Source organism: Coffea eugenioides, chromosome 5 (genome assembly GCF_003713205.1).
Source record: "Coffea eugenioides isolate CCC68of chromosome 5, Ceug_1.0, whole genome shotgun sequence".
In the NCBI taxonomy this organism is placed as follows: Eukaryota; Viridiplantae; Streptophyta; class Magnoliopsida; order Gentianales; family Rubiaceae; genus Coffea; species Coffea eugenioides.
The window spans coordinates 49857772-49880662 of record NC_040039.1 but is presented as its reverse complement, the minus strand read 5'-3'; the positions used below and the strand labels follow the sequence as shown (position 1 = coordinate 49880662).

At 39.8% G+C, this 22891-nt stretch overlaps 5 protein-coding genes and 1 pseudogene across 7 annotated transcripts; 2 read left to right on the top strand and 4 right to left on the bottom strand.

Annotated features, from left to right (window-relative positions):
* Positions 1 to 50: 50 nt before the first annotated feature.
* Positions 51 to 1566, bottom strand: LOC113771950 (annotated as a pseudogene).
* Positions 1567 to 3301: 1735 nt separating this feature from the next.
* Positions 3302 to 5228, top strand: LOC113770662 (NEP1-interacting protein-like 1). The gene is made up of 5 exons (XM_027315192.1): positions 3302 to 3606; positions 3776 to 3927; positions 4175 to 4258; positions 4482 to 4649; positions 4812 to 5228. Exons 1-5 carry the CDS (start codon positions 3426 to 3428, stop codon positions 4932 to 4934), a joined length of 708 nt encoding a protein of 235 aa, XP_027170993.1. The 5' UTR covers positions 3302 to 3425; the 3' UTR covers positions 4935 to 5228.
* Positions 5229 to 6192: 964 nt separating this feature from the next.
* LOC113770650 (reactive Intermediate Deaminase A, chloroplastic) lies at positions 6193 to 9436 on the top strand. The gene is made up of 6 exons (XM_027315177.1): positions 6193 to 6562; positions 7133 to 7248; positions 7354 to 7398; positions 7697 to 7770; positions 7875 to 7924; positions 9145 to 9436. The coding sequence occupies exons 1-6, from the start codon at positions 6379 to 6381 to the stop codon at positions 9237 to 9239; spliced, it is 564 nt and encodes a 187-aa protein (XP_027170978.1). The 5' UTR covers positions 6193 to 6378; the 3' UTR covers positions 9240 to 9436.
* Positions 9437 to 9670: 234 nt separating this feature from the next.
* LOC113771949 lies at positions 9671 to 11972 on the bottom strand. The gene is made up of 2 exons (XM_027316494.1): positions 10945 to 11972; positions 9671 to 10847 (listed from the first exon to the last, which is right to left on the bottom strand). Exons 1-2 carry the CDS (start codon positions 11970 to 11972, stop codon positions 9671 to 9673), a joined length of 2205 nt encoding a protein of 734 aa, XP_027172295.1.
* A 1355-nt stretch (positions 11973 to 13327) lies between these two features.
* LOC113770099 (ubiquitin thioesterase OTU1) lies at positions 13328 to 18521 on the bottom strand. Of its 3 annotated transcripts, none has more exons than XM_027314456.1 (9): positions 18252 to 18521; positions 17390 to 17474; positions 17247 to 17292; positions 16110 to 16218; positions 15647 to 15738; positions 15490 to 15552; positions 14915 to 15033; positions 13894 to 13969; positions 13328 to 13773 (listed from the first exon to the last, which is right to left on the bottom strand). In XM_027314456.1, the coding sequence occupies exons 2-9, from the start codon at positions 17452 to 17454 to the stop codon at positions 13717 to 13719; spliced, it is 627 nt and encodes a 208-aa protein (XP_027170257.1). In that variant the 5' UTR covers positions 17455 to 17474; positions 18252 to 18521; the 3' UTR covers positions 13328 to 13716. The 3 variants fall into 3 exon arrangements, with proteins under 3 accessions (XP_027170257.1, XP_027170258.1, XP_027170259.1); XM_027314457.1 differs by lacking the exon at positions 18252 to 18521 and adding an exon at positions 18064 to 18140; XM_027314458.1 differs by lacking the exon at positions 18252 to 18521 and adding an exon at positions 17906 to 18051.
* Positions 18522 to 18767: 246 nt separating this feature from the next.
* LOC113770098 lies at positions 18768 to 22533 on the bottom strand. Its single transcript, XM_027314455.1, has 3 exons — positions 21962 to 22533; positions 21266 to 21394; positions 18768 to 20833 (listed from the first exon to the last, which is right to left on the bottom strand). Exons 1-3 carry the CDS (start codon positions 22358 to 22360, stop codon positions 19262 to 19264), a joined length of 2100 nt encoding a protein of 699 aa, XP_027170256.1. The 5' UTR covers positions 22361 to 22533; the 3' UTR covers positions 18768 to 19261.
* Positions 22534 to 22891: the final 358 nt, after the last annotated feature.

Genomic DNA, 22891 nt, shown 5'->3' with positions numbered 1-22891 from the left:
CCAAAAAAATGAAAAAGGTTCTAGTGGAATCAACAACCCTCGATTTTTGACTCAGCGTTTAGAGTGCTTGCAAATTGGGGAATGTTTGTTTCCCTGCCCGACCTTCCTGAAACCACTGTACTGTAAACTCTTCCTCCAAAATCACACGAGGCTTTTCCTTTTAGAACCGGAGCCGCTTCCTTCACTTCAGTTGAGTTTGATTGACTTCTTGCAAAATTGCTCAATTGTTCGAAGCAGAATCAACTGCCAGCCCTCATCCGCACCGACTGCTGCAGTAAAATAGCTTTTCTTTTTGCCAACCTCCTTTGCAAACTCAGTTTCAACATCATCGAGGAATGCCTCGTAGAGAGCTGTCATCACGTCCTGAGCAAAATTAGAAAGCAATGCTAAGGAGGACTGGACCTGATTTCCCTGCAACTTTCCTTTTAAGAATCCCTTTCACCTCCTGAACAAGCCGCCTTTCATGGGTTTGTCTCCGTGCCCAGCAGTTGCATAATCCTTAGGTCGTGATGAAGCACCTTTGGGACTCCCACGTGTTTTGTCAGCTGCATTTGGCTGCTTCTCTTGTTCACCTACTCGTAGCATAATCATATCAGAAACCAAATGTTCTTGGATGACCTGATGAGCTGCATCAAGGGACATGTCTCTTTGCCACACGATACTGTCGTAATCATCCTCTTCTGTCTCAACAGCATGGCCTATGGGTGGTGAACCAGTGCCTTCAGGCTCAGCAGAGCCACTTGTCTCTTTTTCGGGAAGAACTGGTTTTTCACCTTCCTTGAGCCTCAGCCCACTGGAGGGCTGTTGTGTACTTGGCTCACTTTCTTGTTTCAGGTGAGTTCTTCAGAATAATAGTAGTAAGCTAGTCCCTCATGTCCACATCAGAGAAAAATCCACAAGCAGCACATTTCAGTTGGATCATCTGCGTTTTGTTATTATTATCTCAGTTTCAGGGTTTCCATGGCCGTAGCACTGGATGTATTTCTTGATAACACCTTCAAGAAGACCAGCTAGTCTGGTAGTATCATAAGATCCATTGACCCCTAAAGTCCCATTTTTCTCATCAAACTTGGATGGAGCTCCAACCTGCATACTGAAATGTTTTGTCATGTAGAAGCTGGCCTGGCCAAAGCTTTTGCAATCTCAACCAAACCGTATTGGCCATAGTTGTCTTCATGCCATTTCCACTGCCCTTCATCTCCATGATTATTTTGGGCGTCTCATGCTGGTACAAGGGCATCATTACCATCGCAGAACCCATATTCTGTAATGCAATATTTTCCCTTCAGCTCGAGATATTGATAATTTGATATTCAATCGTTTTTGGTCCCGGAAGAATTACTGGATTTCAAAATGCATGCGCCTTCCAAAAATTTTTCAGCACAGCAAGATTGATTCTCTACAACGTGGGAACCTTGCACTCTGCTGCACTCGTACAACTCCACATATCCCTGATATGACCTGAGATGCATACAGAAAATTTACGGCCTTTCTCCTTGACATAGGATAGTATTCACCAAGCAACCCAATTGATTTCAGATGGCAAACAACAGCTTCTTCGGGCATAAAATTCTTTTTTCACTTTGACGAACCTCAAAACTGAAATATCAGCATTATAAACAAATATAACATTCAATTTTTTTTTTTGATTCATTTATTATCACTGTTATCTACTTCGATTCCACCAGACAATCTCTGTATTTCTAAAGGGTAGAATCCTCACAGTTCTTCTGCAACAAAATAACAGTCAGTACATACAGACAGATTTTGTCCTTCTAGTTTTACCAAATCAACCTCGAAAATCAAATACCAAAGCTCCACAGTATCGTGGGCAAATTGTCAGCAAAATAGTAGTATATCCAATTCCAAAAAAATAATCTATAGTTCCATGCATTAATAACGAGCCCATAATACATGTGTTGATCACCCCAAGAATCCAAACATTAGCTGCTCGCAATCCAAAATGCGAATCAATAACTACCAGAAGTTATGGAAGAGGAAAGCTGACCATCCCAACAAAATTATTTTAATAGAAAATGGTGACATAGCTACAGTTTGATGATTCCTCGGAGAAATATAAAGAAATCAACACATAAATACGTTCTAACCCCCAGTGGCCAGTAGCAGTATCTGTACGTGCTAAAAAAAAAAAAATAATAAAAATAACAGATCCATTCACCCAAGACGCAAAAAAATCTCAGCAGCCATTAATGCAAGATAAGGACCACATACAATCCCCCTTCAAAAACAGGATGGCCCATTTCTCTAAGTTCCAATTTCCGAGTCATCAGGCCACAGTGGCTGAGGATTAACCATGGTTTGCAGCACCCGGTTTCAGATGCAAATTGGGTAATTTTATAAAGATATCTTATCGACTGAAGTTAATGGTGTTAGGTCCGTGTAGCTGGAGTCGATTTTAGTTGAACATTTTGGCCATGCATTCATTTTCCTGGATGTGCATACATTTCCAATCTGGTCGAGGCGAATGGACGGACTCCTGTTTTCTTCCTCCGTAAATTTGGAACTCTTACACGGGAGTTGAGTTGGTTCCTCAGCTGAGCTGACTCAACAATGCCAATACAAAAGCAGGGAGCAAAAATCAATGCTGCTGCTGCTAAATTTGGAACCCGGGTCCCTCCAGTTGATTGATTCGGTCTAATTATTGTACCCGAATCCGGCGGTTCGGATACGAAATTCATGTTTACACCAAAATTCAACCATTTAACACCAAGTGTTGTACAGAACCAGACACAAATATTCGACAGTAGAGACCCCAGATCCGTTAAATTTTCACGCCTTCACTCTAATTTCACAAATCACTCAAATTCTAATGTTGATTTTTTTATTTTTTTTTTGTCAACATAGCGAGTGTCACAACTTTTGCCAAACTAATTTTTCTGCACCAGTACATCCCGCTCTCAAGAATACACAAGACAGTAAGAGAGTCAGAATCGATCACACGACCTGAGGCTTAATGAGATTATCCCATAGCCAGACGGTAAGACTCAAATTCTAACGTTGATTGATGGTACAAATTGTTTATGTACAAAAAGAAAATGTGAATTTATGAAGGAATTGGAGTGCGTTTTCAAAATGATCACTCCTGTGATTTGAAGTCTTTTAGTAAAGGGGAGCCGCACGCACTGCCTCATTGGCTATATATATATATATATATATATATATATTTCTCGCATGCATGCAACTTGCAACTTGCAAGCACATGCGTACACGACAGCTCCATCAGGCGGATTAAATGCTCCTCTACCAGTACACATTAACCTCACCCTATAAATCCTCATACATATTTCTTCACTTCATCCACGCATTTCTCAATTCTACCGGTTTCAGCTAAAATTACACACAAACGCTCTCCTTTAATTACCTTCTGCAAAACATTTGCTAAGCCTTGAAGGGATCCACAGGCCATGTTGGTCTGTCATCCAGCAATCAAGAAATGGTTTTCTGGGCTCGGTAATTTGACCTTCAAATGCAAGGAACGCATTTTCTCCTGGCTTTCAACAGAACTGAGCTGTTTCGGATCCGGGCTCTTATTTACAGTGATGAAGAGAACTGCTGTGTCTCTGCTCACTTGCATCTTTGCTTTAGGCAAGTTTCTTTGACTCCCCAGCATTTCGATTCTTCCCTTCTTGAATTAATTAATTATTTATTTATTTTTTCGCCAGACTTTCTTTTACTTTCCAGGCAAAGGTTTGATCTTTTGAATCTAATACGGAAAATATCCCCTGCTTTCCCTTGAATTTCCTTGGCACTGTAGGGGGAGCAACAGTAGGGACAATATCAGGAGCCATTAAAGGACAGACTACAGAAACTGGACTCTTCCGTGGGGCCGGAGTTGGTGCGGTGGCAGGGGCCATCACGGCGGTCCAGTTATTGGAACTGATGGTTAATGGAGAGCCGTTTTCCAAGGTAAATCGAAATTGCGTCCGGTGCTAATTAAAAACAACGGACAGCTGGGCTGGTAGTGGTAGGTAAACATGATGAACTTTAAAATGAAAGAAAAGTAGAATTGTATGTCCCTTTCACTTTCACTTTCACGAGGGTAAATGCACACGGCACTGGAGTGATGCTTTTCATTATAGCTGCATGCATTATCATTTATCAATGACAATGAATGAATGAGAATGGACGTTTACGACTACATATTTTTGGACAGGTTGCTCTCATATGTAGTCTTGTGAATGGAAAGATATTCATGGAGTGGGTCAGTCCTGCTGTTCTAAAAGCTTATCAATGGCAAGTGAGTATCCACCACCACCACAGTACCACACCACTACTCTCTCTTAGGCAATTGTTTCTAGCACATGTATACTATATAGGAGCATCACAATTGTTTCTCTATTTCAGCTTTTTTTTTTCTTCTTCTTCTTCTTCTTGGTTCATGTCTAACAAAACTACTACTGTCACTCAGACCGGTGATAGCTAGTAGTAGGCTTATCAAGTTCGGCTGTTTCAAATTGCAGATTAGCAACATGGAATCAAATTTGAGGGAGATTTCAGACATTTTTGAGGTCAATTCCATCAGGGGATTATCGCATGAAGCTATCAATGATCTACCTACATGTAACCTTCATTCTATAGAGACCACAAATCCTTCTTGCCATGAAACAATCTGTGCAATTTGCTTGACGGTAATCTATTTTCCTCAGTCCGGACAGGAACAAGAAAATGTTTTCTTTCTTGGCACCTATTATTTTCCTCCTATATATATTTAATGGAGTATCTTGATGATCACTGATCGGTCTGTTTTTTTTTTTTTCTTATTATTATTATTATTACCTTGTAATAAACAGGACTTCAAGAACGGAGATTGTGCACGGATGCTTCCTAATTGTGGACATTCTTTCCACGTAAATTGCATAGATGAATGGTTAAACAGGAATGGCACTTGCCCGGTTTGTAGAAGAGATATTTGATTTGATGGCACTTTGCCCGGAGGAGATGCAGAGCACAAAATGAGAGCAGGAAGGAACCCGTATTTTAGTGCATTAGCGTTGTGCCAACTTTGATTGAATTAGGTAAATCTCATCATCATACGTACAATTACAACATGCGTCCAATGATGGTCAGGCAATTGGATGTAAGGAATTAGTGCGAAATCCAATGATGGTTTAGTAGTATTATGGTACCACCAGTAGTGTTTGTTAGTTTGGATTGACATGTTTGTTTGCTCTGCTCTACTGCAAGTACCACAGCCTTTGCCAATCTAACTCAGCCTGCCTGTGGGCCTTTATTTGGCCATTCTGTTGTTGATCGACTTCACCGTAGAAACCAAACCTTAAATCAATCGAGTGACCCCTCACATTTTCACAAAATTTTTTTGTGTACTCTCGATTTTTTAAAATTAACCATATGATATCACTCGCCCAGAAAAAAAAAAAGAAAAAGGTCACTCACATTTTTGGGTTCTCTTCATCGGACAATTTACCAGACTAATTTCCAATGCACGAAAGTCATGGGAAAAATGGAATGAAAACTCTATGTATGCAGTACAACCGCATCACTTGTACAATGGCAATGTGTGAACTAAGTAAGAATTCATCTTTTATACGTTAAGTTAAGAGTGTATATTTTTTTACCATTAAATGCATGAAACTTAATCTAAATTTGAATTTAAATAAATAAATAAATATATATATTTCATGTGTTTAACTTTAATGGTGTGGACATTGTTGGTGTACTATATAAGATTAATTCATAAATTAAAGGTAAAATATCCTCACAACTCTAACCAACTCAACGTGAATTCTTGGAATAAATAAACAATTACAAAGTAAAAACATGCTAATTGCAGAAAATTTTGAGACGAAAATTTTTTTGAAAAATATCTTTGCAACTTTCCAAACCAAAAAAAAAAAAAACATAAGAAATACGCGCCGATGCTCTGACCACAATCGTCGAAAAGGGTTTGATCTAATGATTAAATTTGAAATATTAAGAATTAGATGTTCTAAATTCAATTCTCGCTCCCTCCTCTCAATTTCTTAAATCTCACTCCTCTTTTTTCCTCTTTCTCGCTTTTTAAATTCCGTCCTTTCCTGATGAAAAAAAAGAGTCTCAGTTGTGTGAGTTAGAGTTGGGCCTGAGATGCACAACTCCAATGAATGTCATCATGCAAACCCACGCTCCGCAAAAGCCCAGGCAACATATGTTAGAAAAGACGGACGCTTTTGAGTTTCGGAGACCGGCGGTGGTACACACGACTCCGTGTCTTGACTCTCTCTCTCTCTCAACAGTCAAATCCTTGAAAATACTGCGAAAAGGCATAGAGGATTGGGATTTGGGAGTAGGTCGTAGACGAGATAACGGCCATTGTGTGAGATTCTGGAGTGGAGACTGAAGGGTAAAAAATTTACTACTATGGCGTGGTTGGCCGCTGCAAAGAGCTTCCATCTGCCGGCGGTTGATGTCACCGCTCCGCTCTCGAGCTCCCTTAGCTGTCGGCTGCTTCGGCTGCGTGTCGATGGCCGCGCCGGCATCGGCCGATCCTCCTCGGCATTTCGGTCTAAACTCTTCGCTTCCTTAAGCATTTCCGCTGATGCCAGTAAGTGTCAAAAGTCACTCACTTTAGATGTGGCATCTCACGCAATACTAGTTGTACCTCATTCAACACTACGCAACCAAACTTAACTAGACATTTCTACGCTTTTTTTTTTTTTTGGTTTTTTGGGTCGATTTATTGTTTTGATTTTCTTTAGAGTGGAATTTTTTTAATGGATCATGCAAGCACGATTTTATGTATATAATTCATTTGTCAAAGATGATTGTATAGAAGCCTAGTTTGAACTTGAATTTCATTCATAGACTGGATCATTTGATCAATAGTGTAATGATATTAATGGGGAAAAAAAGGGACAGAGACGTTGAGAAACAAGCTTTTGTCCTGAGATGAGGAACCACGAACCTTAATCAGTAGGCTATACTCGATGGTAGGGCAACAGAAGTTTAATGCATATCACCGCATGGATGAATGAATTACTCAGTACCGAATTATGCATTTGATGGATTATAGGAACTTTGTCTGTGCATGGGCTTACTTTTGTGCTCTTATGCATTCTCGTTGGGTTTCTTATGCGATTTTATCTGCTATGCAAACTATTCTTTTGTGTTCTAGGTATAAAGGAAGCTATTCGGACTGACAAGGCCCCAGCGGCATTGGGGCCATACTCTCAAGCTATAAAAGCAAACAACCTCCTTTTTGTGTCTGGGGTTCTTGGTCTAGTTCCAGAGGTCTGTGACATTGTTTTTAATGATCCGTAGTATGTGTCTGAATATGTGATGATTTATCTTATTCACTAAAAATGGGTAATAAATTTTTTTGTGTTGAAAATCCAGACTGGGAAGTTTGTCTCGGATAGTGTTGAGGATCAAACAGAGCAGGTACATGCTAAGTGTTGTCGCCAGTCATTCTTTTAAATAGGTTGAGTGTAGCAGTAAGTGTTAAACTTTTGACCGATGGAATTGCTGCTGATGCATTTATGAAATACACATACATGAATTAATTGAAACAATGTGGTGCACGATCAAAGTTTGTGGAGGATTCTCAATTGCTATGTTCATGGTTGTGGAGTAAATGAAGTATCTGAAATTAGGTTTTTTCTTTTCTGAATATTTTACCAGATATTATAGTTACAGAGTGGATCTTACTAACACTTTTTGTGCTAATGCAAATTAACAGGTTCTTAAGAATATGGGCGAGATACTTAAAGCAAGTGGTGCTAGCTATTCCTCAGTTGTTAAGACAACAATTATGTGAGCAATCGTTTCTAGGCTTTCAATATAACCTTAACGTATCTCTCTGTCTTTTCAGAAAGTTTCCATCCTTAAGGCTAAGAGTGTTTCTTTTTCTGTTACAGGTTGGCTGACTTGAAGGATTTTAAGAAAGTCAATGAGATTTATGCTAAATGTGAGTCCATTGAACTAAGCCAAGTTCTTTTCTCATTTTTCCTTTTCCTATTTTTGAATTCTGTCTGGGGGTAGAACATACGGGGGGGGGGGGGGGGGAAGAAGCTAGCATACTCCTTGTGACATTCATGATTCGATCCCAAATTCTTGTCAGCTGACAATCATGTGTCTCATGATTGTTGTAACAGAGTTACAGCATTTATAATGGACTAAAAAAAAAAATCATTCGTGGGAATTTAGGAGATTAATTGAAAGAGGTACTTGAATTTGGGTGTGTTTTTATCAAGAGCGTGTTGAAGAGGCTCTTATTGTTTTGAGCTTTTGGGATGTTTAAGATGCTGAAACTAATAGCTAAAGGACAAGTTGTGCCTTCTTGATCAATCGTAATGTCTCCTTACAGATATATGATGGAAGATGAAATTAAGAAGCCCTTACAGATTACAAAATTAGTCCTTTTCCTTTCATGCTTTGGAGATTGTCTTTTTCTACTATGATATGTGGACTCTACAATTACAAATGCTTGTGTTAATTGTCATGGTTTGGTCAATTTCAAAAAGTTCATGAAACATGATGAAGATTCCTTGTCATGTTAAATTTTTTAAGAGATTGTAGCAAAAGGTAGAGTAATCCATAAAGATTCTGACCTACAAATCATGTTTACAGTTATTCAAACACTAAGCTGGAACATATAGATACTCTTTTAATATTGATGACACTGAATAAAATCATTGCTCTGCCTAAAAACCACGCGCTTTCTTTTTTTCATCTGAAGGTCTGAATATGCGTCCTTTCAACTAAACCAAATGATTCTGATGGGTGGTGGATTATCATGATCTTCAGTAATTGCTGTATTGATGGACTTATTTTACTCACTTGCTCACTCTCACACACACACACAGACACACTCTCTCTCTCTCTAATATCTTGTGTGGGGCTTCTTTTTTTCTTGCTTAATTTGGAAGAGGTTCAAATATCTCAGTACTTGGTTATCTATTTTTAATGGTATCAAGAACACTTAAGAACCCTTTTCCTGTCCTAGCAAAGAGTAAGGTTTGTGAAGCGCATTGAAGGAACAGATGTTGTCTGCATTTTTCTTGTCAAGGATTATTGATTATGGAGACTTTAATCCCAGCTAAAATTACGACATGGTGGCCAGAATTATGTGATTCTCTTTTCTTTCTTTCAATGGGTTGTAATCTATTTGGCCTGTTTATGTTGCAGACTTTACATCACCGGCGCCAGCTCGATCAACTTACCAAGTAGCAGCTTTACCATTGGACGCAAAAATTGAAATAGAATGCATAGCGGTGCTGTGACTTCTCAGCTGAAATGATTCTGTGGACATTATCAGCCAGGATCCCAGCGTAATAAGTTCAGATGAGCCATGTGAATCTGTAATTGAGGTCCAGTATCTGAAGGCTGAACCCTTCAGAGTTGTAATACCTCATAATTTGAAATTCTTCATGGAAAGAGTTGAAACGTAAAAAGAGGATTCATTATGACGTGTTGCAAATTTGGTTCCTTTTGCAGATTTAGGAACTCTAGACAATGAAAACTCAAGAAGTTGCGGAATGCACTGCAAGATCTTTAACTAACATATACAGTTACACACTGCATATCGGCTTTAATTAGAAGTTGCCTGCAAAATCATGTAAGTGCCCTGGGCACATGAAATCAAAGAAAGAAAGGTGTAACTTATTATTAGAAGGCAAAATCAAATCCTAAATCAACAACAAAAAGTAAAAATCTAGCGCCGTCTCGGATCAACCCAAGCGCAATCGTTGTACATTGTAGTGCCAAAGAAGTTGTCCAGTAAATCGTCGCTTCCAACGGAATGATACTTCTTGGTGCTCAAAGAATAATAAAGCAGGCCACCTTGATAAAATCTGGGAAAGTAAATTCTGTTGGCCATATCTGGGCTTTCCTCAAGGCGGGCGATAGATGAATACCGGCTGAGATACAGTGAATAGTTCCCCAAGCTGTTCATCTCTTGCCAGTTCTGCTCGTCGTTAATTAGCTTGTACACTCGAATCCAAACTCTATTTCCCCTGCGCCCCTCAAATACAGACAGAAGATTCTCATCACACTCCACCAAGTAAGTGCGTCGAAAATTCTTGCAAGGCCTTTCCAGGTCGAGATTAATTCTCCATTCCATAACATAGTTACCATCTTCAACCTCGGCATTTCCATCCTCCTCCATCTCCATGATGTCATTATCAGTTTCGGCTTCTAGCTTTAGACCTCCAAGTATGCCATCCTTGCTTAGGTAATAGAAAGTCCCCCCGTGGAGCAGCGGGCTGCTAAAACCGGGCTGGAATTTTATTTCGGCTTGGCCAAATCCCACTTGCCTCCATTCTTGCTCTCCCATTTTGAAATGGTGGAAACAGACTTCTTTGTCAACTCCTAAGCTTGCAAAAACGAAACAACCCGCGGAAGATGGCAAGGATGTAAAAACAAAGCTTGTGTAGCACTCACGAGGCGTATCCGGAAAACGAATGATCTCCTTCGTGTATAGATTAAAGAGAGCAACAGAATTTCGTTTATCCAGCAGTAACCATCCGTCCTTGGCATAGCGAATTGTATGATCTTCAATAGCCTCAGGAACCGTGACTGAGTGCTTGCCCTGTAGCCTGGATTCAACAATTTCATAGACTCCTTTTTCTCTATTGGAGAAGATGAGAAATGGCCGAGGGAGTGAGTTGGATTTCATCCTAACGGTGGAGGCACAGATTCTATTAAGGCAACGAAAATTCATGTAATCAACAAAAGAAAGATTTCCGCAGACCATTGCGAGCATATCTGGCGGGAGATCGCACAAGCGTCCCTCTTCCTCGATGATCTCTGCGCTACTATTATTGACCTCAACATTATTTTCTTGGGGCAGCATTTCTTCATCTTCTTTGGTAGTTGTATGGTGCTCGGACCTGTTTGGAGGAGGAGATTAGATCCAATGAATATCTGCAACTGTTTCTGCACTAGAAATTACACGCCAAAAAGGATTTAACTTTCAATTAACGTTACCTTTGAACAGGCATTATCCAAGTGGGAAAAAGAAGCCATGGTTTTGGTAAATCCGGGCAAGGTAAATACGTTGTAATGCTTTCATCCTCGATCTTGTACGAGTACAACGTTGCATCAAAGCGGTCAGTGAAATAAATGCAACTCCCTCTCCCAGCTTCTTCCATGTCCGAGTCTGAGTCGCACGACGCCATTGGACCCGGACACGAAAAGCTGTAGTGCTCGCCCAAAAACAAGGTTCGGCCATTCAGACTTGTCACCTTCTCCCATAAATTTGATGGGAAGTTGAATTTGTTGATCTCAATAGTCAGGGTGTCGCAAAAGTCTAGCGAGCCATAACAGCTGTGAACTGAGAAAAGCTCATCCCCAGATCCCACCAACCAAAGGTTTACAAGAATTGAGTGGAAGTGGTACCAAGGTGGCCTTTGCTGGTTCAATAAAGATATGCCACAAATAGTGTTGGATTCCTTGTCCAAGTTTATGCGCATCAAACAGAAAATCCTTGCGGATGTCGCATAGATTCTACCATTGCAGCTTACGGGTTGACACAGAAAATTTTCTCGGCTGTCTTTTGTGGTTGAAGTTTGGGCCTTCAAACTCTCACCATAATTAAACTCAGTCCACTCTTGGTCACCAGGACGGCAGTACAAGATTATCGGGGCTTTAGCCACAAATAACATTACCAAACAGCCTGGATCAGTTGGCGGCGATGACAAGAAACTATCGATAAAGAGCAGCTTTGATTTTAGACGGGGAAGATCAAAGCATTGTGAAGTCGCGGGGTTCCAAATTGAGTACGTCCACTTGGTCTCGATATCGGCCAAGACTAACCAGCCGTCTTCAGAACAATATACAACTGTTTTATCTATTAATTCTGGGATCCTCTTTCGCTCGCTCTTCACAGGTCCAGAAGGAGATATCGTGCAAAAGGTTAGGTCGTTATAGCCTTTGCCATGACGGTATAACAGCCAAGGGTATTTTCCTGGTGCAGGAAATTGCTGTGGTAATGGTCTTTCTTGTCCCTCCACCATGTTTTTGGAATCAAGAATTTGCCAAAACAATTAACGACAAGAAGAAGAAGAAGAAGATGGGGAAGCAGGAAGTAGACAGTTTCTTGACAAATAATCAATGAACAAGTTCAACATGTACATGCCCCCCATAAATAGATTTTCAATTTCAAGGGAAAGGGAACAATTCCTGCCGAAAGGGATCTCGTCCATAATTAGATTTTCAACGAAAAAGGAACAGATCCTGCTGAAAGAGGGAAACTTTCCTTTACACATTAGCTTCTGCGAAAAATCTCTAGTGCATTTTTTGGAAGTAATTCCCTTAGTTATTTATTATTAGCTTTATTATCACTGGTGGAGAAATTGTTGAAGTGATTACGTTGTTATTTTGAAATTACCAGAGATTGCTAATTTAGCATGCTTATAATAGTGAAATTTCACGATTCTTAAAAATCTGGACTTTCTATTCCGCTCGAAAAGTGGAAACCCCACAAAACATATGCTTCCCTGCTTCTTCCATGCCCGAGTCACACACTGCTGGAAAGATAAGAAAGGTTGTAATCACTGCCCAAAAACAAGGCTCGACCATGCAAACTTGTCACTCTCCCCCATAAGTTTGCAGAGAAGTTGGGAATAATTGGGAAAACGTAGTGATGTCATAGCAGAGCTGAACTGAAAAAAGTTCGTCCTTAGATCCCACTAACAAAAGTTTTGCACGATTAGTCTATCTCTAACGGGGAAGTTCGATTTTCGGAGAGGCAGATCAAAGCATTTTGAAGTCTGGGGGTTCCAAATTGAGTACAATCGCCGGGTCTCGTCATCTGTCAAGATTAACCAAACGCCAGAACAAGATACTACTCTTTTGTCGTCTAATTCCGCGGTCCTCTCACGCTTGCTCTTCGCAGATCCAGAAGGAAATATCGTGCAAAAGGTCATGTCGTCATAGCGCTTCCCATGACAGTATACTTCCAACCAAGGGAATTTTCCAGCTAGGGCAGGAAATTGTTGTGATAATGGTCTATTTCCTTCCTTCATCATTTGTTGCATTCAAGAAAAAGGGTTTCATGAGCCATGGCTAACGTGGTAGGCTCACCGCGTACAGAAAGTTGCTTCTTGTTTTGGAGGCAGTAGCTAGTGACATGTTCAACATGTACAGGAAAGACTTTGAAAAACTGTACTGACTCCCTAGCTGTTTATAATTAGATCCCTCAGGCAAAAAAGGAATAACTATGTAAGGACAGCTTGCTGCTGAAAGGGGGAAAGAAAGTATTTGATCAGGCTGCAATTGAATTCTCACGTCATTGTATGATTAGCTTTATCCCTGTTGAGAAACTACTAAACTGAGTGCGTATTGCCAATGATATATGAACTTTCAGGGGAAAAGCAGAAGTATTAGAATTTATTGATCAATGGCGAACATGGCGCGCCCTCCTTATAGCTAAAAAGCAGTAAAAAGTGGACTAGTATCAAAGTTAAGAGCGAAACTCTGCTGACTTCTACTAAACAAGGGGAAAGAAGTAAGAACCAAGGGCATATTTCCTCCTTCTCTCTGTGTCAAATTGTAAACTGTAAATGTATATGTTCAGTACCTCACAAGGGATAAACGTGACCAGATTACTGATCCCATAAAACAAAGAAGGGACGCAACTCAGTGGTACAGCCACAACTCAGGAACTGCCTAGGAGGAATACAGACATATTTTTCTTTCAAAGAAGAAGAAGGATCGATTTATCAGACTTCCTTTTTCTTCACACCTTTGTAGATTCTTTCATCTGTATTCTTGGAAATTTACATGGCCTGTTGCTTGTGCATGCTCCACAGCCTCCTGTTCATTTACGATATTTGCCAAAAAAAAAAAAAAGAGACAGAAGAGCTCTGAATTTCTAGCAAAAGGAGAGATGAGCAAATACCAAGAAGAGATAACATTTCAAGCCAGTAATAGAACCTTCTGTCCAATCATTCCAATTTGGCAGACTCCACAACGTAGAGTGAAATTAGCAGTGTCAGTGTAACTCCTTTTCCTGCAATTCAAAAACATTTTTCAATTAAAATGTCACATGCTGCAGCTTCAACATGTCATTCATTTTGATATCAGAAACAAAGGCTCGTTATCTTAATTTATACAGCATCCTCAAATGCATTTTAATTAGCTTTTTGAACCATCAAGATTTGACTTGAATAAGAATACAATGGGCAAGAAATATCGATTCTTAGGAAACTTACAAGTATGTGCCACAGACAATTAGGCTCATGAAGGAGGACACTTATGATACTTCGATTGAGTAAGTTACACCTTCCATCAGAACAGTACCAAGACACATAATTGTGCACTTGCAGTTTAATCAAGGAACGTATTTAAGGATGGGTATCATACTTTGCCAGATTTGAAGCATTTCCAGGTGAGTAGAGCTTTATGGGCCCAAAGCAACTCATCTCACCCATACTTAGGAAGTGACGAAGAAAATGTTTAATGATGGACCATGCCAGACCAAACTTATGGTTAACACACGGAATACTTGTCCCACAAAGTTTTTATTTTCTTGTTTTCAATCACTAAATCAGCAAGTTTCAGCCCTCAAATTGTGGAAATGGAACAACCATGCTCTATCCTTGTTTTCAGCTGCAAAAAGAAAAAAGTTGCATTTCTTGGGGCTTTGACTCAAGAAAGGACGACGAAAAGAGAGACACCATATTCTAAGAAACATCATAACTTCAAAAAGCTCTGAGACACAGATCATTACTTCAGGCCTATTCCCATCCTTGATGTGGCCAGTTCTATTCTTCAAACTGATGTTATTGTCTTTTCTCTTTAGGAGGAGTGTTAAATTATAGCCAAAATAACAAGATGTCCTTCGAGCACAGTAATTCAGAGCAGAGATAATACAAAACAAGCACTGTCACAGACAACTAGTTTTAATTTGAGAAGAAAGCTGTTCCATGTCCTGTTAATACTGGTGATTTATTACCTCTGTTGCTCCTTCACCAGGTTACGAGCAAGCCCCTCCACTGGTCCAATGGTCTGGTCCTTTTGAACAGCAAATATTGTCTGATCAAATTCTTCTGGAGCTCCATCAGATGGAGACATCTGTTGAAGTCAGATATTATCTTAGAAGCAGCAATATGTGGAAAAGAATGGACCTAGAAAGTGAAAGATTTCATTATCACTACGCATCTACTACTACAATTTGTATATCTTCAGAAAATTTACATGTGGAGTGACGCAATTTATGCTTACACTACTGCTACTTTGTTCTAAGTACTACAGTAAAACTGTGTGAAAGTTACTTTCATGATATTATTGATTCCTTTCTGACATCTACATCACAAATTTTCTCAAAACCTTGAATTCACTAACTACGAGTGCTGAGATGAGTGAAATTTCATATGGTAACAAACTTGATGCGTATAAAGCCAAGACACAAACATATGATTTCCAACATCATGATCATCCTCATGATGATTATTCAGGAATCAAAACCACGAAAACATAAGAATGCCCACTGATGTATGAAGAAATCATAGTTAAGGGAGAAGACATTACGGCTAAAGCATCATAATGCAGTCCATCATATATCAGCATAACTCTCTCATTATAGTTGTTCCCCTGTTAAAGAGTGAGATGACAGAGAGATTAGAAATTGAAGTCAGTTGAGCCAGTCCAATTCAGAAAAGCCACATTGACATCCACAAAGTGATACCTGTCCATATAAATCACATCTTCCGGTTTGAATATCATATGCTGCAATTTCACGTCCATAATATTCTGCCAATATTGAAAGCTCTATCGCTCCTACAAGAAGCAAAAAAGATAAAGCATATATACAGTTCAATCAAATGAATTAACAGACCAAAAAAGGGGGAAAATAATTGCAAAGGGAGCACGAATAACAATATTATTCAAAACTGATACAACCAAACATATGTGTAATGAAGTATCAGTGTTGCAATCAAGCAACAGAAAGTCAAGTGTCCTCAACAGTTGAATGCAGCAGATATTAAAACTCAGGACAAGAAAAAAGCTCCATATCAGCTTTCAGTGGTTATAAGGTGTTCATCAACCAGTGATTATTTATGATTTTGATCAGAGCAGTGGCAGTAGTTAAGCTTTAGATATACTGGAAGAACTGCAGTGGAAAAGAAACAGAAATACACAACACACACCTCCCCACTTTTCCGGGTCTAGAATCCAAGCACAGTACTCTTCATTTGGCTTTCCAAGGAATGCTTCAGAATAATTTGTTGGATCACTGGCCACTGTTGCAGCTATTACCTACCAAAAAAGTTGAAGTTAAGAAAGGTTAGTAAGATACTGTAAGAAGCAAACTGAAAGAATATCATTTCCTTAACCAATTACAATGAGTAAAAGAATACCATTTCCTTAAAAAGTTACAATGATTAATTCAGACACCTTCAATTTTCACCTGGAAATGTTTACATTAGTGATTCAATCAGGGTAGGATGGCCAGATGCATAATCGTTTACAAAGTCAGGCAATCCAATGGCTGCTAAATCTCTTCTACAGTATGCTAAACATTCTTGATTGAGTCAAACATGTTACTTTAATGTGAGATGTATTGCACATTACATAACTAAAGTAAAATATTCTATAGTCAGTGAAACTTTCAGTGATATGCGTATAGACAGACATGTCTCCTGCAACCAAACGAGACTAGTTAATCGTCCATACAAACTCTTAGAATTACTTGTTAATAGCTTTCTAGTATGAACTTGGACAGGAGATTTAGATAATGGTGAGGGCTGGAACTAGCAGCTCCATAACATAGTGGCCATTAAACAATGTAGAGAACAAAATCAGATGGAACTTCAAAGGGCGGAATGAAAACAAAGGCCAGAGGTAGAAAATTTTAGAAATGGATATGACTTCCTCTTTACTTCAAGCAAATATTTCAGAAGTGAAATAAAATTCTTAGAATTTAGAACAAAGGGATAAACATAATTGACGCTCACAGAATCTGACCAATAAAAGTGTCAACAGCTTATTCATAGCAAAACTCAACACAAAAAATGGAGTCTAGTACTAACCGTGCCAATGCGCAGATAATTGAACATAAGAAAATAGTCTCTGAACCCAAAATAGCAAAAATTACACCCAACTATGTCACTTCACAACTTGCCGGTCCTCAATTAACTTGATGAATCTAATTTATATCACATTTTACCTAAATAGATTACTAGCAAGATGCAGCCACAAACTACAACCACTCTTCTTCCTCAATAACAAGGCACGATTAAAGGGCTTCCAACTAATACATATGTACAACATGAACATTTTATAACCTGTCTCAGCTCAGATGCTTTGTTTTTGTCATGGTCCATAACATACCTGAAGACAAAGAACCAACAAAGATAAAAGTAATTCAATTCTATTACCCCATATTTACAACGAAAGATGAAAACAAAGAAGGAAACCCAAAATTTACCCAACAGCATTAAACAGGCAGCTGTTATCTGAAGGAATTACCCTCCTAACAATTATGCCCTCCATCTTTATTCGCTTATGTAATCCTGAAAGTCATTAAACACAAAGGTGAGATTCTAATTAAGGGTTAACAGGATTTCAAACATCAAACTAAAATGTAATCAATCAGTCCACGGGACATATAGCTAATAATTAAAACTTTATATAGGAAAAAAAATGTCCCACCCAACCCAACTTCATCCCAAGAAAGAAAGAAAACGAAGAACTGACGTGTGATTTCAAGAGCTGTTAAAAAAAACGAAATACAAGAAATACACGACTCATTAAGCACGACTAAAAAAAAAAAGCTGTGATTTCAAGAGATGTGATTTCTTGACATGTGATTTCAAGAGAGAAAGAAAACGAAATACAAGAAAGAAACTAAGAGCTGTTAAAAATACGCATTACTGCGTAATAATTAAGCACGACTAAAAAGGTTTGAAGCTGAGAAGGCATGTGAATTTTGGATTTTACTTAATTAGGAAATGATTGCAAGAGAAGGGGTGGGTTCTGGAAAACTAGCTCCAGCTAAGATTCTTCAAACTCCCAAAGAAAGCCAACCCAAAAGCAAGATAGAGACAAAAATTTTGTTCCCAAATCGAAAACTTGATTGTACACACTGAAAATGAGCGGTACCCAGATGAGAAAAATGAGCAAAATGAAAAGGGCGTAGATCTATGCTTCCAAAGATTGCTTTAATTGGAAGTCAAGTAAAACCGATAGAAAGATAAGAACCGAATATGCTGACACCAGACAAGCAAGCATTGTATATAAATTAGCGCGCGAGTGCGTTTAAGTTAAAGATAGAGAGAAATCTCGCTTACAATTCACAATTCAAATACGTTATCAGGCTGCACCGCTGCAGTCTGCACTGCTGGATATATGCGGAAGAAGCAATCTATGGGAAATGAATCTATACGAGTTTGTGGGAGTGCCTGGAAGCTTATGCACGATATTTATGGACTGTTGAGAGCCCGAAAGCTCGTGAGGCTGGTGCCTGTGATAATAAAAGAGGAAAGTTCAACAGCCTCCCGCTGAATCACCCAATTTGTAATAGTAGTATGTATCATTTGGAGTTTTGGACCCTGTTTTCTACCGCTGAGTAATAATTTTAATGTTTTCTTCTTTTTCTTTGGGAAAAAGGGCATGAAGCGCGAATCTTGCAACGATGAAAGACGACGAATCTCTAATTTCAATAGATATCTGAAATGAACACCTTTTTTTTGTTCTTCTTTTTGCAACTTTTGGGGGGTGAGCCTTTCAAAAAATGGCAAAACTTTTCTCTTCCACCTATTCAAATTTGTTCAATGCTTGCTTCCTCTGAGAATTTTATGTAAGGATTAAAAAAAAAATGGTAAATGAATACGTATCCAAGAAAAGAGAATTCAGCAATATAACCTAATAACCCAGAATACAAATCTATTGTGCCATTTGAAAGAGACTATTGCCCCACTTGTCAAAGCACAGAGATATATCCAGAACATCAAAACCTGACCCCCTATCCCCGAATGGTTTTTCCTTGCTGGAACTATTTACGGACAATTGGAGTAGTATTACATTTTGCTAACTAGCAACCCCTCCGCGCCCGGTTCCAAAATCAAGCTATTATTCTTCCACTCGTGGAAGTTATGGATGAACGCTCTTGCAAGGCCTATGTAAATGGAGCAGGATCAGAGTTCCCAAGGATTTAATCCTCCGTTTGTATTCACGGGTCCATAAAAACCTTCCTTCCGAGTAGTTTCAGTCGGTAGAGAGCGAAACTGCCCATCATGATAATCTCCGGCCTTAACAAGTAGCTCTACTTAGCTGGTTTCGACATTCATAATTATAATCTCTATATCTTCTGCTTTAGAACATGCCGCAACTGTACTTTTTGACTTTCCATCCTGGCCTCCAGAAGTTTTGATTTCAGACTATTCTTCTGTGCACTGCGTGGCCACTCAATGCACCCTTTCATGCCTTTGGTTATGTGTGGATTTCCCGGTTCAGGTGAACTCCATTGTCCAGCCATGTCTGGTGGACTGAGCCCATCTTTACCTGAACCACAGTCTGAAGAAATCAAAGCCCCATTTGAAAGCCTTCCATTGGAAAGTCTTCCGTTCATTCCCTCCACGGATATGATTTTGTAATTATCACTATTGCTTGGGTATGATCTCCAGAGCCTAGAAATGGAGGACACCTTCTTCAGTTGCCTAGTAGGTACAGAGCAGACTTCACTGATCTCTGTGATTGGTGTCCCATCACAAACATTTGCTTCCCATTCTGTACAAGTTCTAGACACATTACTGTCTTGGTGATCTTTATCAACAGATGGATCACTTCCATCTGGTGAATAACTAGAGTCCTGATCCTCAGGATGGCTCACAGTTTCCCATTCACTTCCCTCGTCTTCCAGCGTGCCACTCCGATCGACAAACACGTTAGAATGTCTCTGCATAATGTCTTTTTTAAACGCATTAATTTCAGGACTCACTGTACGAATCTTCGAAGCATGACTGGCAGGACTATATGCAACACATGGTTCAATCTGTCTCTCATTGGGTTCACCGTAATTAACATCTTCAAATACAGAGAATATATCATCCGGATTTGGGGACTCATATGTGAACTCACTGACATCCTTAATATTCAGAGAGGTAGCAGCCTGTCGAAGGAGCTCTGCCATTCTTATCTCCTCAGAATCTCGGATTGCACCTCTTGAACTCAGAAATGACTCCAGTTCTGCTATTAGCCTATTCATGTCACTGTACCGCTCTTCAAGTGCCACCTTTGCATCTATCAGTTTCATCTGAACCCGTTCCTCCCGCCAGACCTCAGCCATCTGCAACATTTTTCTCTCTTCATCGACTTCCTCCCTGAGCTTCAGAGCTTCCCTCTTCAATGCTTCAACTTCAGCCTTGTCTTCTCCAATTTCCTTAGCTAGTTCATCACATACTTCCTCTATCAATTCTCTGGCCTTGCGCTCTTTCTCATAGTCCTGCATATAACACTTCGCCGATAACTTGGTCTCAGCCAACTCGTTAACCAGCTTGGAGTTCACAATTTCCAGTCTTTGGCGATTTTTCCTCTCTCTGCTCAAGTCAGCTTTGATGTCATCAATAATTACACGAACTTTCTCATGTTCTCTGCTACGCCATGCAGCCTTTTCTTCACTGAGTTTCTTCAGAAAATGTTCAAGTTTCTTTTTTGACGTCCGTCTCTCCATTTCAAGTTCATGAATCTGTGATCGAGCCTGCTCAAGTTGTGTCTCTAGGGCAGATATAGCTGCTGAAGCTCTTGCTTCCTGGTCAAACTGCTTTTGCTGCCCAAATATCTGTTTTACTTCATTGGATGTTTTCCAGCCAACAGGATCCCATTTCGTTGCACCTTCCATTGCAGAGTTGGAGAGTTGAAATGAGGATTCAGCCTACAAGGTATCATTCAGTTCCCCCACAATCAGATCATGATAATCCAGAACCAACAGGAAAACAATAAATCGCAGGATAAGCATCTCTCTGGTGATTGAAACTATTGAGTCCTTCGAAACTTATCATATGGTTAATACAACCTTTTAATGACCAAATTACTAGTTTCAAGAAGAACATTTGCTCTTAGAGGAGTTCAATGCATGTTAAAGAAGAACATCTGCTCTTAGAGGGGTTCGATGCATGGTCATCAGTCGCCACTCTTAGTTATGCTAAACGAGTCATGCCTCATGCCTCACCATATGGTCCAGGTCCTCCTTGGTTTCTAAAAGACGTTTCTGTCTTAGCCCATACAAGTATGTAGTCCTAGATCTACCATATTTAGTAGACATAAACAGCTTCGGAAGAACAAACCTGACTAGGACCACACATACCTTAGAGGAAAACCCATTTCTTGGACCAGTAACGGACTGGGGACTTCGCACCAGATCCTTCGTTGTACAATCATGCACTTTGCAATTATCATAACCATGGAAGGGGACCCCGACGTAATTATCTCCAGACTGCAAGAAAGAAAAGAAAAGAAAGGTAACAACAACATACTGAATCTCAGTCCTTTACCTGACAAAACAAAATTTTAACGGCTCCAAACTCGAGACAAATCAGCTCCAGATCTAAAACAGCACTAAACCTGATATGATTTAAAATCGTCAATGGCAACAAATATGATCCTAAATAACTTAAACAACTCTTCCAAAAAAAAACAAAATGACCGTGTAGTGCTCAATCCAAAATGTCTGTCTGTTTAAGATAACACAGTACCATAAAAGGATGTCAAAAGTTTCTCCAGGAAGTCAAAAAAAAATTAAAAATACCGATGCATTTCAATGAAAATTTCAGCTAAACAGAGTTGACATCTGTCATGATTGCTTTCTTAATTAACAGACAACTTGAACTTTTATTAAGCATCCCAACCAAAAATGAAGGGGAGTTGAGTTAATGCAAGATTAGTACGAACTGATCAACTTTTTGCTCCACAACATAGAAAACCAAGCATTCATTAATTATCCCTTAATTTCAACCTATACAGAAATAAGCCTCTAAAGACAGGATCTTTTGCATCACACTACCTGGAACCCTAACTGTTCACCGCCGCCTGTAGAAACCTCCGGCAATTGCATTCTCCAAATCCCAGCAGCAAGCTTCCTAGCCGAAACCACAGCTCTAACTTTCCGGCCATTGTTCCGAGCAGCCTCTGGCTGCGACTTTTCCTGCTTACAAAGTTCATTTTCATCTTCAACACCAACTTCATCAAACTTCCATCGGAGTAAAGGGGTCTCCGGTCTGCTGCTTCTCTTTCCTCCAGAGTCTTTTCTCAGCCGAACTCCATTGCCGGAACCCCTACTTTTCCTACGATGTGGCTTGCTAGACTTACTGGGTTTTTCTAAAAGATCGGAACTTTGAAAAGGGTTGAATGGTGTCGAAGATGGACCCTGCTGGAGCTCCTTCTCGCCGGCTGTAATCTTCATGCTCTCCACCCTGATTCAGCCATTGTAGAACTTCTGACAAATGTTGATTTTCTCCCTGAGATGCCTTTTCTTTTTTTTATTTCTGGCTTTTTTGAGTGAAGATGGAGAGGGGAAGGGGGAGGGGCCGTAGGGTATGGGGCAGTGGGGTTTTGTGAATTCTTGCAGAGAAATGGTCCCTGGCTGGCTTGGGATGATGAGAAAACAGAGGGTAGACTGAAGAGAGCAATACGTATAAGTAGATTTGTACGGTCAACGTCTCTTATTACAGTAACCTCGGATTGCGTTAATAAAAGCCAGATAAAACGGTGTCGTGGGAGGAAACTGGTACTTGAGGACTGATGACGGTGTCGTATAGCCGGTGAATTAGTGTCGAATCGGTGTCGTTTTTGGAAGGAGCGAAGGCGTCCAATCGTTGGGGAATCGGACAGCAGCATGTGGTTGCTGGTTAAATTAGTGGCGCCGCGAAATTTACTGAACCGCCACGCATGTGACTTGTATTCTTGTAAATGTTCACGCACCAAGGAGCGCGTC